Source organism: Propithecus coquereli, unplaced genomic scaffold (assembly GCF_000956105.1).
Source record: "Propithecus coquereli isolate 6110/MARCELLA unplaced genomic scaffold, Pcoq_1.0 Scaffold328, whole genome shotgun sequence".
NCBI lineage: Eukaryota > Metazoa > Chordata > Mammalia > Primates > Indriidae > Propithecus > Propithecus coquereli.
The window spans coordinates 506,794-524,446 of record NW_012148930.1 but is presented as its reverse complement, the minus strand read 5'-3'; the positions used below and the strand labels follow the sequence as shown (position 1 = coordinate 524,446).

The following is a 17,653-nucleotide window of genomic DNA, read 5'->3' as shown; positions in this document are numbered from 1 at the left end:
GTTTTTTAATTTTTTATTTTTGAGATAGAGCGAGACTCTGTCTCCTGGGCTAGAGTGCCGTGGCGTCAGCCTAGCTCACAGCAGCCTCAACCTCCTGGGCTCAAGCGATCCTCCTGCCTCAGCCTCCCGAGTAGCTGGGACTACAGGCATGCGCCATGACGCCTGGCTAATTTTCCTATTTTTTTAGTAGAGACGGGGTCTCGCTCTTGCTCAGGCTGGCCTCGAACTCCTGAACTCAGGCAATCCTCCCGCCTCGGCCTCCCAGAGTGCTAGGATGACAGGCGTGAGCCACCGCCACCAGCCTGTTTTATGTTTTAAAGGCCCTGCTCTGAGGCACAGGGCCAGCTCCAGTCCCAAGTGACACCCGCACCCATGTCCACCCATCCGCGTTCACTCAGCCCCACGCCGAGGCCACCAGGGGCTTGGCGGGCTTCGCCTCGGGTCTGAGTTAGACTTCCCAGCTTCGCAGGATCCCTCCCCCTAGATGTCCCCACACCCGACCCCTCCCGGCCTCTCTTCCAGGTCGGTTTTCTCAAACTGTTCCAGAGGTTCCATGATCTGCATCGGTCTCTCCTCAGAGCGCTCCTGCAACCGGGAGTTTCTGGAACAGCCTCGGTTTCTCACAGACGTCGCCCGGTCTGAGCGCCTCACACAGACCACCGGGGACGCCTCGCCGCAGCCCTCGGGTACCTCGTGCCCTCGCCGTCTCCACTTGGTGACGTGAAGGCTGAGGCGCCTGCACGTGAAGGGACGCCCAAGGCCGCAGCTCCGGGAACGGCGGAGCAAGGACTCGGGCCTGGGCCGCGGTTTTTACCCGCGCGGCGCGGGGACCGAGACGCGTGCTGCTCCCAACACGCACCTCAGATGCTTCCGTCAGACACAGCGAAGTTTAGAGAACGGACGTTCCCGTAAAACCAGCTCTACTGCGCTTGCCCGGGGGGACCCGGAAATACTCATTTCTTCAAAAAAATATTTAACAGACACGACGTTCCCGGCATCCCTCTGGGAACCGGGAATACGTCAGGCAACGAAACGAAGGAACGTTCTTGCCCTCACAGAACTCCCTCCTCGTGAGGCGAGACAGGCGACGAGCACAGTACATAGTCCCACGTCGACGGCGGCAGACGGACGGGGGAGGGGCGGCGACCGGGGCGTCACGGAGACGCGGGTGTTTGACGGAGACCGGAAGGAGGAGACCTGGCCAGGTGGGGAGAGCGCCAGGCAGGGGGACAGCGGTGCGAAGGCCGCAGTGGGGGGTGCCCGAGAGCGGGCGAGGAGGAGATGCGGCGAGGCGGGGGGAGGCGGCGGGAAGGCGTCTCCGCTTCCGCTGTGGGAGGCCGGAAGCCGCCGCAGGGTTGGAGGCTGCAGAAAGCCGGTCCGCGAAGGTCCCTCTGGCTCCTGTACCGAGCGAACGCTGCATCACTGGAGTCACCGGATCATTCGAGAACCTCACTTTAATAGTCACTCCCGCCCGGAGGAGGGAGGGAGTCGCCGGGCGGCCGCACAGCCGCCTCCGTCGTCTTCTCCTCCTGTGCGCGGACGCCCCCTGGTGGGGGTTGGCGGCCGCGCGGGGGACGCGGAGAAGCAACTTGCGTGACGCCCAGCCCGGGAAAGCCGCGCTAGCACGCTGGGCCGGGACGCCTGCGCTGTTCTCCCATTTCCTTCCCTAGATCCGCTTCTGAGCGTCTTGTTCATTTTCTAATCTCCCGCGGTGCTGTGGACACCGCGGTTGTTCCATGAATGTGGATGAGGGAATGAGAGAATGAAACGAATGGTGAATGAACGAGTGAACGCGCCAGGCGTCTGTCGCACCGAGGCAGAGAAGGGCATTGGTTTATACGTCGTGAAAGGCAGAATGAGCGGCCTGTTTAACTGGCCTGTTAAATAAAGCTCGGGAAGTTTCCTGAAATGGTCACCCCGGCCCGCTGATCGAATCAAGAAAGTTATAACCCCATGGTTGATGTACAATATGTAGTAAAGCAAAAGAGTAAATGTGTTTTCAAATTTATATTCATAGTAAGGAGTGGCAGTTAAAATTCATGTGAATGTATACTTTTATTACAGAGATTTAGGAAGGAGTGTGTTCTTTATTTAAAAAGTATCTGTTCAGGCCCGGCGCCATGGCTCACGCCTGTAATCCCAGCACTTTGGGAGGCTGAAAGGGGAGGAGTTAAAGGCCAGGAGTTCAAAATCAGCCTGGGCAATATAGCGAGACCCCATCTCTACAAGGAAATTTTAAAATTAGCTGGATGTGGTGGTGCAGGCCTGTAGTCCCAGCTACTTGGGAGGTTGAGGCAGGAGGATTGCGTGAGCCCAGGAGCTGGAGGTTGCAGTGAGCTAGGATGATGCCACTGTACTCCAGCCTGGGTGACAGCGAGACCAGGTGTCAAAAAAGGTATCTGTTCACACTAGTACATAAATTAGTCATTTATTAAACTTAACTCTGTTTATATCATTTTCTGGAGTTGTGCACTTTATATTTAAAGTTACCACATGCAAACCAGGGAGAAATTACACTCAGAAAACTACAGAAACATGTTTCTGTAATACATACCTACCTATATGTATACTCATCTTCAAGCACACATGTGCCTATAGGAAATCAGAATGCATTTTTCTTGCAAATTACAGGTATGTTTAAAGTTCCAAGTTGATTGACACATGCTTTCACTTAATGAAGGTAATTACAAAGAATAACAATTCCAAACAGATCTGTTCAGTGTAACAATCTTGTCCTGCCACGTAGATTACATCGAGAGCTGTCAGAGAGACAGTTTTGCCACCAATCATGCGTAAGCACATTTGTAAGACAAGAAACAGATTAATAAGCATCAACACTTTCTTCTAAACACTTGTTGAAAGGAATAAAAGCTGCAGGCACTGAAGGAAATGGTACAACAGTGGAAGATTTCTCTATCTAGCCTCCGAAACATAACCCCGCAAGACTCACAGAAAGGACAAAAGTGCATGCTAGAGCTCTTGTGAGGGCTCCCTCTGTGAGGAAGACAAAATCACACAGAGCTGCCTTCACTAGTGTCGTTTTGCCTGACATGCTAGACACGCGCGGCTGCTTTTGCTAGCAATCTCTACTGAACCCTTTGGGTAAGTAACAGACCACAGAGGTTAGTTTCTCCTCCAGAGACTTAGCACTTGTTGAGCAACTACTAACTGGTAAAGACTAGTCTAGCTAAAAAACCAGGTGGTATTGGAGTGATTGATTATATATTTAGACGTAGATTATTACCTGGGCCTCATTTGGGAAACCTGCGTACATATGGAAAAGGTCTGTGATTACAATCACATTGCAAGGCGGGTTTAGTCCTAACTTCAAACACCAGGATTATAAAAGAGGTTTCCACGATATTTAGTTTTATCCTGCCGAACATGCTGGGTAAATGAACGTTGTGCCTGAAATACCAAAGAGTGGATTTTCCACTTGACTTTTTACTGACACACACAAACAGCAGGCAAAATGAAAATGGATGGGCAAAGAGCATTGAAACAATCAAATTGTATATAACATGAACTTTGTTACCATATCATAATTGTGGGGCCTTTTATTCAAAAGCTGGTTAGGATTTAGGGTCATGTTTTTTATAGCAAGGGGGCGTAGAATTATAGCCAGTCAGTTATATGATCCCAGCCTAGTCATTAATGTAACGTGACTGTGTTTGCTTTTGTGTGACACAAGGCATTACGAGACACTGCTGACATATCAGATAATGGCAAAATAAATAAATAGTAGAAGTTTAAGAGAAAAGCTTTCAGTCATGCTGCTTTCAGAAATATGCATTTTACATTTAAAAATAAAGTGCAATATTTTTTTCCATGTTTAGAAGTAGAAAAAAATGTATATTTAAACAAGCTTTCTCCCATAAAAACACATTTCTGTAATCTTATTTTCAGAAAAATTACTTGCTAGTTTTGTGTAGAAGACCCTCAGGAGCGGTGTGTACTTCAGTACTGCCCCATTTTGAAAGCATGAAACTGAACTGACAAGAGTTTCTTCAAAAATGTTTTGATTTCTTAGTCTTGCTCATATCTCTGGCACTGCTATAAAAAGGGTCATAAACCTAAACTTCTTTAAATACTCATTTCATTATGCCAATTATTTACTTGGAGATTACTTATTAAGGCATAATTGGATGCAATAAAAACAAATAATGCTAAATAATCTCATTCTGTTGCTGACTTCAAAGCCACAACTCACCTTCGCAGAAAATAAAGTCTGCATTTTGGGACACAGGCTTTGAAACAACGCTGACCAGCGCCGTCACCCAGGTCTGAAAAGCCAGTTTTCGTATTTCAGAATCATAGACTGACAAGGGCACAAGACGTAGTAGAAAGAAAACATCACAAGGACTCAAAAGATCTGCATGTGGGTCTTATTTCTAGTTCTGTCCCCTATCAACCTCTTTGAGCCTCAGTTTCTTCACATATAAAATGGGAATAGCGATACCTGTTTGGCCAATGGAATAAACAACTCATGTATCGCTGACGTCGATGCCTTTTTTTTTTTTTTTTGCAACAGAGTCTCACCATGTTGCCCAGGCTGGTCTCAAACTCCTGGCCTCCAGTGATCCTCCTGCCTCAGCTCCCCAAGTAGCTGGGACTACGGGCCAGCACCGCTGTGCCCAGCCTGCTAATATCTTTAGTGACCTTGAAACCCATCCACACATCGCACAATGGGCTGAATTTGGAGCTATGTTCATGTGGCTTGCCTTTGGCTCCTGCCACAGCCAGCCTAGATCATTATTCAGGAGGGAACGGTTGACTCCCTGAGACTGCTGGGAAAGAAAGTACACCAAGGGACCTGCGTTGAAGGTGGTCTGAGTGCCTGTTACCAGGTAACAGTCACCTTATGTCTGAAATGACGCTTTGCTGTAGCGGGCAAGTTAACTCAGACACCAAGTCACGCTTGGCAATCTATGTGTGGGAGTCTACAAAACCATGTGATGGCTCACCTCTCAGTCCCCTTTATAAAACATTTTAGAAAAAGAAACAATGCACTACCTTCCCCTATTAACAGTGCACTTGGCTTTGCAATTTGACTAGCTTGCTCTCTCTTTCCAAAGTTAGAGTACACGTGTTCCCCTTCACTCCTGGGGAAGGCAGGGAGGGGGAATCGCTAAGGTAATGTTCTAAACCACAACAAATACGTGCATCTGACCGGATTCTCAGAGCCAGCTGCTGCTATGGCATCTTGGCGTCTGAGCAAATGATCTACAGAAATTCCACAGGAAAGGAGGTGCTTTAGAAGGCTGCAAGGGAGAAGAGGCACAGCTGTGACAGCTGGGAGCAGAGGCCGCCACTGATCTGTTTCCCTGCTTATCACAACACCATTCATCAATCCCAGTCTCCGCAGGGCCAGCCAACCTCACTCCCCTTCTCAGAACCTGATTGTCAGCCTGGGATCTCCTTGAGATCATGTCCCGAGAGGGACATCTCGTAGGTGCCTTGCAGAATTCACTTTATTAAAAATATTTATATTGCGGGTGGGAAAATTTAAGGAAAGAAGAATACGATGTTAGCAGACCTTCCCTAAATTCCCAAGACACATAAGTTCTCTACTGCCTTATAAGACATTGGAATGAGGTCTTTGCACTGGAAGCTTCCTGTTGCTCGGTGAGAGCTCCTACGACTTGCTCCTCACTTTGAGTAAGCTGAACTTGACCACAACGGACAAACACATACCTCTTTGAAATTTAAGAAAAAATTACCCACCAGAAATGTGTTATAAAATCTATAGTTATTGAAGCTCATTGCCTACAACATCAGACCACATTTATCTTATGTAACAGGAGAGCTATGTGCTGTCTCCACTGCCGTTGCAGAGACAACAGCTTCTGACAGGACACGGGGATTTGCGAAGCAGTCCCCCAACAGCAATAGTGATAACAGTCACCATTTATTGAGTGTGTACTGTGTGCCAGACACTTTTTAAAAAATCTGCTTAGTTGGCCCATACAGTCACCCCATGAAGTATTATTATTACTTTTGTTTCTCTGTATAGATGACATTCTGTAGTGTGTATTTTTAAATGTAAGTTTGGGGTCCTGAAATTTCATGATTTGACTAAAGGGTTGAGCTCACAATTACAAATGCAAGAGCCGCTGGGGGAGTCAGGCCATAAGTTATTGTATCTGACTTTACATGTGAGTGAATCAGATTCTTTCCCTATAGGGAAATAGAAAGGGGAGGCAGGGCTTACTCTAGAAAAAACAAGAAACAAGTGGGGATCCAGAAATGGGGGCAGCTGGGAAACTGTGGAGGGAGGGGAAGCTCCGTGCATTTCATCCTGCAGCCCCCGCCAGCCCAGAGCTCTGTCCACGCTCTCAGACTGAGGCAAGAATAGCCGGGGCAGCTCACGCTTCATGGAATCACCCCCTCAATGCGAGAACACCTTCCAAAGGTTTAGAATATTGCAAGCCATTTAATACTTGAGAAAATTTTTCAGAAAACCTTTGGAGCTAACATGGACCATAAAATAATTGCCATAAATAAGGCGGGACATGGTCTAAAGAAAAATATCCACATATTTTAATAAAATCTTCATCTTTTAAAAGGTGATAGAAGAATGTTATTTGATTTATTTGAATTTGGGATACAACGTAGCCTCTGCTGGGTAGTAGGTGAAAAATCAAGTGATCTCAGAAACCTGCATCTGAATCGTTTTGAGCAGTTATGGGAGCAAAAGGAAAATTCAGGAAAAGATCATAGTCTGTGCTGCCTTGACATATTGATGGGACAATGAGAACCACCTTTTTTTTAGGCATAGGATCAAAAATTCCCACGATGGGCTCAAAAAGCCATCTTGCAAGTTGCGGTAGCTTTTAGCATCAGATTGATGGGCCTGAAGAAAGAGATTATTAGTAAGTAATTTGTAATTAAATCCTTACAAATACCGTATTTCAACAAATCTAAGATGCCACGGTAAGACACCTCATGATCGTGTGATCCACTAAGAAGAAACAAAACCTGCAACTAAACTGGGTGGTGCGGCAATTGTTTGATGCATTCAGACTCCAGATATGTAAAGATGTTAAGACACATGCATCCGAGAACCAACAAAATGCGGTATCTCTAAACTTAAGCACAAATAATGATCACTCTTCTGTCTTAATTTGAAATTTGACATTATTTTATGTGTCTATTTTTCTTGCCCAACTGTTTTGCGTCAAACCCGGGCATCCTTGCCTCTGAGTATGTTTGTCTTCTGCCTTCTCAGCCCCTCCGCCACAGACCCTCAGGACTTCCCAGCTGACTATGAAAACAGCTCTCTAATTGCCTCCAGGCCCCTCAGTTTTCATCCCTGTGCACATAACCCGGCCATCTGAGTGCATTATATTGACCTTCATAAAGGGCTCCGTTCTCTAGCCCAGCCCTTCTCAGGATTCTTCTCCTTACCCACAGCCATCCTTCCAAACTAAGGTAAGGAGACCTCCAGGAGTATGTGGCAAGGTCCTCAAAACCACCAAAAACCATCTGTTCCTAAAGCATTCATTCTGCGCAATGGTAAGCAATTTATGACATTTATTGTTTTTGCTAAAACAAACATTATGGAATAGAATGATGAATTAGTTTCTATGATAAAACAGTTTATAGAAATAGCATTGTTTTGGGGTATCATTTACCTCTGCTGTTTAAGTGGAACAGTTCCAATGCTCTGGCCCACCGGATTAGCCTGTTATCCCAACGATCCCACCATCTTTTCAGTCTTATTTCTCTCCCTCTGTTGCTCAGTGCAAATCCTTTTCCTGCCACGATATCTTCTCACCATTTCTCCCATTACCCAGCTTTGCGTTGCTGCTTGTCATGGTCATCTGACTTCAACGCCTGCTTTTCCTCCTTCCGCTTTCCAAACCTGATCGCACCTTCAAGACCAGGGCAACTCCCACCTCCTCCTGCAGCGCTGCCTGCCTGACCGCAGGAGCCCAGCTTTCTTCTTCTCTAAAGACACTTACTGAAATACCATGGACAGAGGTTGGCAAACTATAGCCTGGGGCCGAATGCTGCCTGCTGTCTGCTGGTGACCAACAGAGTGGAGTAGTTACAACAAAGACCACATGCTGCAAAGCCTAACATAGTCACTATCTGGTCCTTTACAGAAGAAGTTTGCCAATATCTAGGCGAGATCCTCATTGTATTTTCTAGCACTAAAATTCCCATCTTTTTATACAATACCCTGTTAATTAACTTTTTATATATGGCATTTCCTAAGTGAGATCACAAGCTCCTTACAGGAAGGGACTGTCTTACTCGTCCAGCCTCCTCCAGAACACCCAGGACAGTGCCATCCCTGACGGATGTGCTCCGTGGCTTCATCTGGTGCATTACTAAATGACACTATCAAGGCGCAGCTTTAATGAAATATTAAATAAGCACGATTTTCTAGTGATGATGTTACTGATTGGTACATGGTATGTTGCCGATGCATATTTAGCATTTTTGCTGTGCTGGGTCCCCGACAGTGAGAGAAGAGTCACAGAATCACATGACAAAAACATAAGCTCTCCCTGACTTGACCGTCCCATTGAGACAAGACCGACACATGCAAGAGCAGCCAGTAGAGGTGAACACACTTAGACATTTACCGGTTGTGTGATGCTAACGTTCCAGAGAAAGGAGAAATTGGTACAGGTTGAAGGTTAGCAGGGGCATTTAATCCATGTTCAGTGAACATATTCTACGGATCCATGAAATAAAAGAAATAAAATTTGGTAGTCGGTGTGTAAGCATTATATAAAGCAGTTTCTACATTGCCAGAGACCTATTAATTGTAGTGCTTAGTCGCAATAGACTAAATTCTTGGGTGTGTGCTCCACAGGTCAATAGAGGAAAACGCTCACTAGTTTACAATTATGTTTGATGTTTGCACTGATTTGAGTATCTATAACTTACCTTTCTTGTAGAACCAAAAAAAATAAAAATTGAAACAGTCTAAAACAAATGTATTCATTAATCATTCAACAAATATTTATTGAGTGCCTATACTATGATCTGAATGTTTGTGTCTCCTCAAAATTTATACGTGGAAATCCCCCCACCCCACCAAGGTGATGGTATTAAGAAGTGGGGTCTTTGGGACCCCACTGATTAGTTCTCATGAATGAGATTAGTACCCTTACGAAAAAGACCCCAGCGACCTAGCTGGGTCCTTCAACCACGCGAGGACACAGTGAGAAGGTGTCATCTATGAACTAGGAAACAGGCTCTTACTAGACACCGAATCTGCCAGTGTCTTGGTTTTGAACTTACCACCCTCTAGAACTGTGAGAAATACATATTTGCTGTTTGAAGCCACCCAGTCTATGATAGTCCGGCATAGCAATCCAAACGGATTAAGTCAGCCTGCTACATGCCTCTTCTAAGCCCGGAAGGAAGACAGAGGTGAGAAAGACTGACCAGGTCCTGAACACTTTCAGTGACAAGAGAGACAATCTGTAAGTAGGCGCGATCAATACAGACAGCGGTAAGTGCTCCGAAGGAAATGAACCTGGTGACCCGGGACAGAGCAACTGGTGCTGAGTGGAGGGAGGTCAAGGAAGGGCTCTCCAGGGCCTTCCCCTGAGACTCCAAGGGTGGGAGGGAACGAGCCAAGCAGAGAGCTGGAGGGGAGGTCCAGAAGCAGAGAGAAGGACGGCAAAGCTTGGAGCAGCTCTGCGCTTGGTGTGCATTTGTGGAAAGCAGGTCACGAACAGCGTGGATCAGGGGACGTGAGGCTGGGGAGGTGGTCAGGAGCCCTGCAGGGCATTGCTAGGACTCCAGCTCGATTCTACGGGCAGAAGACATGGCTGAGGAATAAACTGAGGAATGAATTAAAACTCCAGATTGAGAAAATCTCCCAGAACAAAGAGAAAGAAAATATAGGCCAGGCGCGGTGGCTCACGCCTGTAATCCTAGCTCTCTGGGAGGCCGAGGCGGGCGGATTGTTTGAGCTCAGGAGTTCGAAACCAGCCTGAGCAAGAGCGAGACCCTATCTCTACTAAAAATAGAAAGAAATTAACTGGACAACTAAAAATATATAGAAAACATTAGCCGGGCATGGTGGTGCATGTCTGTAGTCCCAGCTACCCGGGAGGCTGAGGCAGGAGGATCGCTTGAGCCCAGGAGTTTGAGGTTGCTGTGAGCTAGGATGACGTCACAGCACTCTAGCCGGGGCAACACAGTGAGACTCTGTCTCAAAAAAAAAAAACAAACAAACAAAAAAACAAATATTTATGAAAAGAAATTGAATTTCCAATGGCATTGGCTACAACAATTGAAACATCAATTTCTAAATAGCAGAGGGCTCTAACTTCGGAAGTTGAACTTCCACATTGGTGGCCGCCCTGGTGGCACACTGGAACCACCTGGGGAACTTTAAGGAATACTAATGCTGGGCCCAGTATTCTCATTTAGTGGGTCTAGAGTACAATCTGGTTTCTGGGATTTTTAAAACTCCCTTGGTGATTCTAAAATACAGCCAGGGATGCGAAACACCAATTTATAGTTTCCTCAAATAAAGAGCTTGTGTCCCTGTTGAAAAGTGACATTTAGGAAAAAAATACTGAACAACATTCTTCAAGCGGGCAACCATCCACTCTGAAGAACCACTTGGAAAAAAATGAGATCGGACCCACCGCAGAGGGGCCACTGTGCAATGGTGCTCCCTAAAGATGAAAAAATTGCGAAGCCTTTTGGGGAGTCATATTCTGAGAATTTATTTGCGAACAAAGAGGCATCATTTTGTTTTTCTAGAACAGGAGTCTACAAACTTTTTCTGTAAAGGGCCAGATGGTAAATATTTTAGGCTCTGCAAGCCGTACATTCTCTGTGGCAACTATTCAACTCTGCTGTAGCATAAAAACAGTCATAGACAAGACAGAAATGTACAAGCATGGCTGTGTTCCAATCAAACTTAATTTTTTGACATTAAAATTTGATTTCACGTAATTTTCACATCAGAAAATGTTATTCTTTTGATTTTTTTTCAACCATTTAAAAATGTAAAACCATTCTTAGCCTTGGGGCCATGCAAAAACAAGTAATGGGCCAGATTTGGCCCACGGGCCATTGTTCGCTAACCCCTGTTCTAGAAGAATACATTAAGAAACAAATATAGGATCAAATAAGAACTGTTCATTAATACATTGATATAGCAAATGACACACTGCGGTAGAACCTATTTCATTCATCCCACGCTTAACACATCTCATTCTTGCCCTCACTGGAAACTCAACCTGGAATTATTTCTCAAACTGCCAGTGCAGCTGAGATTCCAGGGTGTTTCAAGATGGAGCTTGCTTGTCTTTTAGCTCTTTTCCTACTTGAGAAATTACAGGCTACGAGAGATGTGCAGTGTGTCAGGACCGGGACAGATCTAACAAGAACTTAATAACTCAGTCACAAAACTTGTGGCTGCCCGATGTGGGGGCTGCTTTTACTGTCCTTTGGGTCATAAAAAATACCAGCTCCCCTTTCCCAGGTGAACGGTTTATAGGCATTGATTTACACCAACACAGGTCTATTAAATATGAGCCCAAAAGAGTTGGGGAATGCAGAGATGTGAAAACTGGAGGTGGGAGGGAAAGTGAGGCTCCCACCAAGAGGCGAGAGGGAGATTTCCCTGCAGGTGGATGGGTCTCTGGCAACCGAAGGGCGCTTCACCGCACGGCGGGGATGTGGACGAGAGGAGAGGAGCTGTTGCAGCTGGCAACGCATCCTCGCTTCACGAGCAGATCCGTCTCAGTTACCTGCCAGTGCATGCGGCCCTGCTTACACAGCACACGCGACACTCGATGATGGGACGTTAAAATGCAACATAAGAGTCTTTCGGTGAATTTTCCAGAAAAAAATGACTGAGGATCACAGAGAAGAGAGATTTGGGTTTGGTGGACCAAAAAAAGAATCCATTTGGAGGTGGTTTCTTCTGGTCTTTGGCGAAGAGAAGATAAACGAGACAGCAGGAGGTGATGAGATGTGGAAGGAGAGATTTGCAGGTTGGCATTTGGGTGGCCGGACATCCCTTTAGCGACACCAAGGCCCTCTGGGAGCTTGCGAGGCTGGCTCAGGCAGAGCACAGACCTGCTCCTGTTCCCGGATGTTGCGAGCAGACCAAGCTCTGCCGCCGCGGGTGTCGTAAATGTGTTTTATGTGCCATACTCCACGTCCTCATCGTCCCCGGGCTGTTGCCATTTCCAAATAGTACAGAACAAAGACCAATGTCCGACTGGAGCCACGGGCGAAATTACCCACCTGACCCTCACCTCTCTGATGGGCTTCACTTTCAGAAGCCTGCCCGATCGCATAGGTTGGATTGAGAGCCCATTTTTGCAGCGACATTGATGCTTTTTTCCAGTCTCACCAGGGAATTTTCCAATTACACACACAAAGATAAAACCCACAAACATGACAGCAGGAGGAGGAGGCTCCAGAACTATTGCTGAAACACCGAAAGCTGCCCCTCGTTAAAGCCGAGATTTAGTGCCAAAGTTTGAACCGGGAACTTGCAAGAGAAGGTCGGAGCTGCGAGCCCTGCCGTGCTTATTTCCACCCGAGACAAAGCAGAGGACCCGCCGCTGGGGGGAGGGATGAACAAACGCCCTCCTGGCTGACCTAGAACCTGGCGCCCATCCTGCGCCACCCACGTCCACCTGTCCTCCTGCCACGACCCTGACACCTTCACTGACACGCTCTGCCCCCACCTCCCAAGGCCCCTCTCTTCTCGGAACTCAGAGGTTTTTGGTTTCACTGCCCGGACCCACGACCCAGCTGGCCATCTTCATGCTGCTGCGTGGGGACTTCCCAGCCAACGGCATCTCTTTCGGGGCGGCAACCCTGTCTTCCCTACAGCTCTGATGTCAGCAATTTAAGTTTTCTTGATTGTGTTGATTTCTTAAGGGTAATAAAAAGTGTGGTAAAATATTTTACCTTTACATGACTCCATGTAAACAAATCAACAAATCAGAAAAAAAGAACGCCTTTTCTAGATCATGTGACTTTATTTTGGTTCTGAGAACATGATCACTATAAGTTTGTTTGTTTGACAAACCATTCTTGAGCGCTTGCTGGGTACCAGACAGGTCTGGAAGTGGTGAACAAAGTAGATACATCATCACTGCCCTGATGTCCAGGCAGGAGACAATCAGATAACAATACAAATATGATAGATTGAAAAAACAAGGGCTTGAGTTTTTAAATTGGCTTTGGAGTCAGATAAAGCTATGTTCAAATCCTGTATCCACTATTAACTAGGTCTGAGACCTTCGACAAGTTACTTAACCTCTCTTTGCGTCGGTTTCCTCATTTGTACATTAATAATGATAACAGTATATTTCATACCTGGCTGGAGTGAGGATTAGATGAAATAATACATGTAAATCCTTAGAACAGTGTCTCACATTGCAGTATCTCAGTAAACGACAGGTTCTGTGATGATTATTAGTATCAATAAAGTTTTTTTTAAAGCATCATCTTCACCCATGTTTACTGAATTATCATTCAATATTTAGTTCCCTGAAAAAACCGTACAGATACGAATTAAAACTAAACAACAAACAAAACATCACCTGACTTCCGTCCTAGGCTGGACAGTCTTACGATCACCTCAAAGATAAAAGCTGCCGGAAATGCCCCCATCAGCTTTCAAGGTGTCTTGACGTGTCTGAATAAATGTCTCATTCAATTTTTTTTTAACCAGGAAAAAATGAGAATTTATGTCAGCAGTGTCAATCAAGACCAGCTCCCAAAGGTGCATGGAAAAGCAAGAATAGAAATCAGCTCACAGGACACTCAGAAAATGACTCACGAAACCCTACAAGTCTCGGGTAGACACAGTGTTCGTAAAATACAGTAACCCTATTGTCTCTATTGGCTTCTAGGTACTATTAATAAAAAATGGATATAAACATCACAACAGAACATCTTGAGAGTGTTTAGAGATTTTTTTCACAATATTAAGGAAAAAATGATATTTTTGTACTACTGCTTTCATCTCCCTTTAGTTCGTTTTGAAGTTAGGACTTGAGCCCAAGAGCAAACAGACCCCATTAGTCGCCCCAGAGTGGGTCACAGTCCTGTGAGACGCTGCCATCTAGTGGCCAGTGCGAGCACAACAGTGGACGACTAGACTTCTCTTTGTCCCTCAAATTCTATTTTTTATTTAGCAAATCTATGAGATTCATCTCACCGATACGCCCACTGATTATGCTGCCGATAGCTTCCAGGCCCTCAAATGAATATTTTCCTTTTCTCAATATTAACAGTACAAATGGGCCATAATAAAAACCATAACTACTTGGGTTGAAGAATTAAGTATTTTTTACATTTGGGAAAATGATATTTGAGTAGAAAGAAAATCCAGCTATTTAATTTGTAAGCAGTGAAAGTAGGAGCACAAATCCACTATTTTGAGATTTGAGAGGAAAATACTACTGTGAGAATTCTGTGTCTTAATAGCATAATAGAAAGCAAATAATATTGAGGACATAGTATGTGATGAACACACAATAAATAGGTCATTTACCACCTGTGTGTAAAGCATGACAAGGGCTTCAGATATGTCGTCTCATGCGGTCCTCTCAAGCGCACCGCAAGCTCTGTTCGCCCACACCCAGCAGCTCAAACAGCGGAACCCCCACAGCCAGCAAGAGAGGATGCAAGACCACGACCATATTCTCCTGAGGGTAGACACCCTGCAATCCTGCGGGCTGCTGCCTTTTAAGCTACAGCTAGTATCTGGCACATAATAGCTGTTCAATAAGCATTTATGAATAAATGAAGGCATGAATAAATGAATGAGTCCCGTGGCAGGAGCTGCTAGCGTTTGCTAATACCTGTGCTTCTCTCTTCTTCCCGGGCACACTGCCAGGCTGCCCTTTCCAGTCTCCTTTGCAGTCAGCTGTGGCCATGGGACTGAGTCCTGGCCATTAGGAGCATTATGTCCGGACCTGGCCTATTAAGACATCCTACAGGGGATCCTCCTTTTCTTTCCCCATGTGCTAGCTGAAGGGTGAGGATTCTAAGAACCTACAGGAGGGCAGAGCCACCAGGTGGGAGGAGCGTGGATCCCTGCGTGGCCGCACGGAGCCGAGTCCCCGCCCCATGACCTATGTTAGACTGAGACACGAGTGAGAAGCAAAGTTTCCTTGTTTTAAGCCACTCGGCGTGAGGGTGTTTGTCACAAAACTCCGGGGCAGTCCCTTTGCAATTACAGAGATTCCCTTCTCTGTACCAGAAAGACAGCCGACACCGCTACCACTTCAACTTAACACCCTGAACAAGTGAGTCAGGATCTTTAGATTTGCTTTATAATTAGTTCACGCCATCATTGCATAGTCTTTATAAAATCAGAGGAAACTTAAAGGAAGTGTACTCTCTCCCTCTGTTTTTTGTTTTTTTTTTTTAGGTACCCACTAAAGCTGACTTAGCCCAAAAGAAAGAGGATTTTCACCCAGGTTGCTTAAAATGCTCAAGTTTCCATTGGTGTTTAGTATGCAGCCTATAAGACCACATGCTTCATGAAATAAAGCTAAATCTTCTCTCCAACACGTCTATTTTTAACATCCCCAGCGTCTGATCCTGACTCAGCTAAGTGAAAAATGCTTGACTCCTCTGGGGACACGCCAGCCCACAGAACGGAGGGTTGGGGCACAAAACACAATGGCGCTGGGTCTATTCTGATGCAAGCTCTCCACCACCTGAAACAGAGGTTCCAGATGGAGGAAACACAGCTCGTGGCGGTTCTCTTGAGTACCTGCAACATGTTTATAGTGAAAGCCACTCTGACTCTTCCTAACATACATGTGCATGTAACTTCTATTTCTGAAACCGCCCACTCAACTCTCCAGTAGGTTTTAAGGCATCTACTGATTTTTTTCTTTCTAATTGTTCTGACAAGGAAATATGTAATATTCAATACTAGTCACCCAAGAGAGCTATTATCTGCTTCTAATTTTCCTCTTTGTCATCTGCCAGGGACTTTTGGAGGCCTTCTCATGTTGGATTAGAATTAGCAACACATCTGAGAAAAGAAGCAGGAAAATTCATGGAAGAATACTTCGTTTCAATCAATGTATAGGCTTATGAAATTCAAATACCATTTTTTTAAATTTGACAAAATTATTTTAACATATATCTGAAATAATAGTTGAGAATATTAATAGTTAGAAAATTTTGACAGAGAAGAATAGTGAAGGAGAATTTGCTCTGTCAGATATTAAAACCAATTTAGGCTGGGTACAGTGGCTCATGACTGTAATCCTAGCACTTTAGGAGGCCAAGACAGGAGGCCTTGAGGCCAGGAGTTGGAGACCAGCCTGTGCAAGAGCAAGACTCCATCTCTACAAAAAATAGAAAAATGAGCTGGGCGTGGTGGCGCGCACCTGTAGTCCTAGCTGCTCAGGAGGCTGAGGCAGGAGGATCGCTTGAGCCCAGGAATTCAAGGTCACAGTGAGTTGTGATTAGGCCACTGCACTCCAGCCTGGGCCACAGAGCAAGATCCTATCTCAAAAAAAAAAAAGAAACAAAGCCCAAAAAAACCAACTTAAGGACACATTAATTTAAATAACATGGTAATGACATGAGAATAAATAAATAGATCAATGGAGTATAAAAGATGATTCTAAAACAGACTCTAGAATATTTAAGGTATTAGGATATTTATGTATTTATTTATTATTTATTTTTTAGTAGAGATGGTAGGGGAGGTTCCTCACTCTTGCTCAGGCTGATCTCAAACTCCTGACCTCAAGCGATCCTCCCGCCTCGGCCTTCCAGAGTGCTAGGATTGCAGGCGTGAGCCACCACATCTGACAAGGATATTATATTTATTTTTAAAAAATCACAAATCAATAAGGAAGGGATGGAGTATGAGATGAAAACTGGCTTTAAAAATTGTTACCTATTTGGGGGAAAATTCTCCTTACTTCTTATCATACAGCAAAATAAGCTTCACATGCTTTAAAGAATTTAAAGTAAAAGCATTAAAAAGTAGAAGAATATAATGGTGACTACTGTATTTATACACTCTGAGGAAGGGGAAAGATTTTCCAGGCAAAAAATTTACAGAAAGAAACAATGGAATATGCCAATCAACTTTTACCCAATACAATTTTAAATTACTGAATTTCAAAAAATATAATAAAATTAAAAGGCGAACTAGAAGCTGAAAATACATATGAAAAAAATTTAACATCCTTAATATAAACAAAGCCATAAAAACAAACTAAAAATCCAAACTAAAATAAAAACCAAACAAAACCCACCTATGTCTTAATGGAAAAATGAGCAAAAGGTATAAACAATGTCTCCATAAAAGAAAAAACATAAGTGGTTAATAACACATGGAAAAAATGTTTGACTTCATTAATAACTGAAGCACTAAAGTAAACCAAAAGTAAGATGTCATTTTTTCACCTATTAAATGGCCTAAAATTTTTTTAAATAACAGTACTTATTGTTGATAAGGCTATGCTGAGACTGATGCTTTCACATACCGGTGGTAGAAGCGTAAATTTGTTAATACATACCAAACTCCTTTACTAATTCCATACCCTTGGATATTATCATCCCACTTCTATGAATATATCTTTAAAAAATAATCAGAAATGCAAGTATTTATGTGCCGAAATGCTTGCTGATGCATTATCTGTGATAGTGAGAAATTGGAAAC

General features: G+C 44.7%; 1 protein-coding gene across 1 annotated transcript in view; it reads right to left on the bottom strand.

The window, feature by feature from the left end:
* Nucleotides 1-480: 480 nt before the first annotated feature.
* The window catches only part of KIF14 (kinesin family member 14), an 89,310-nt gene continuing 72,137 nt past the window's right edge, over nucleotides 481-17,653 (bottom strand). The window contains exon 28 of the mRNA XM_012650451.1: nucleotides 481-736. Coding sequence (XP_012505905.1) covers nucleotides 481-736 — 256 coding nt within the window. The remainder of the gene's footprint in view (nucleotides 737-17,653) is intronic.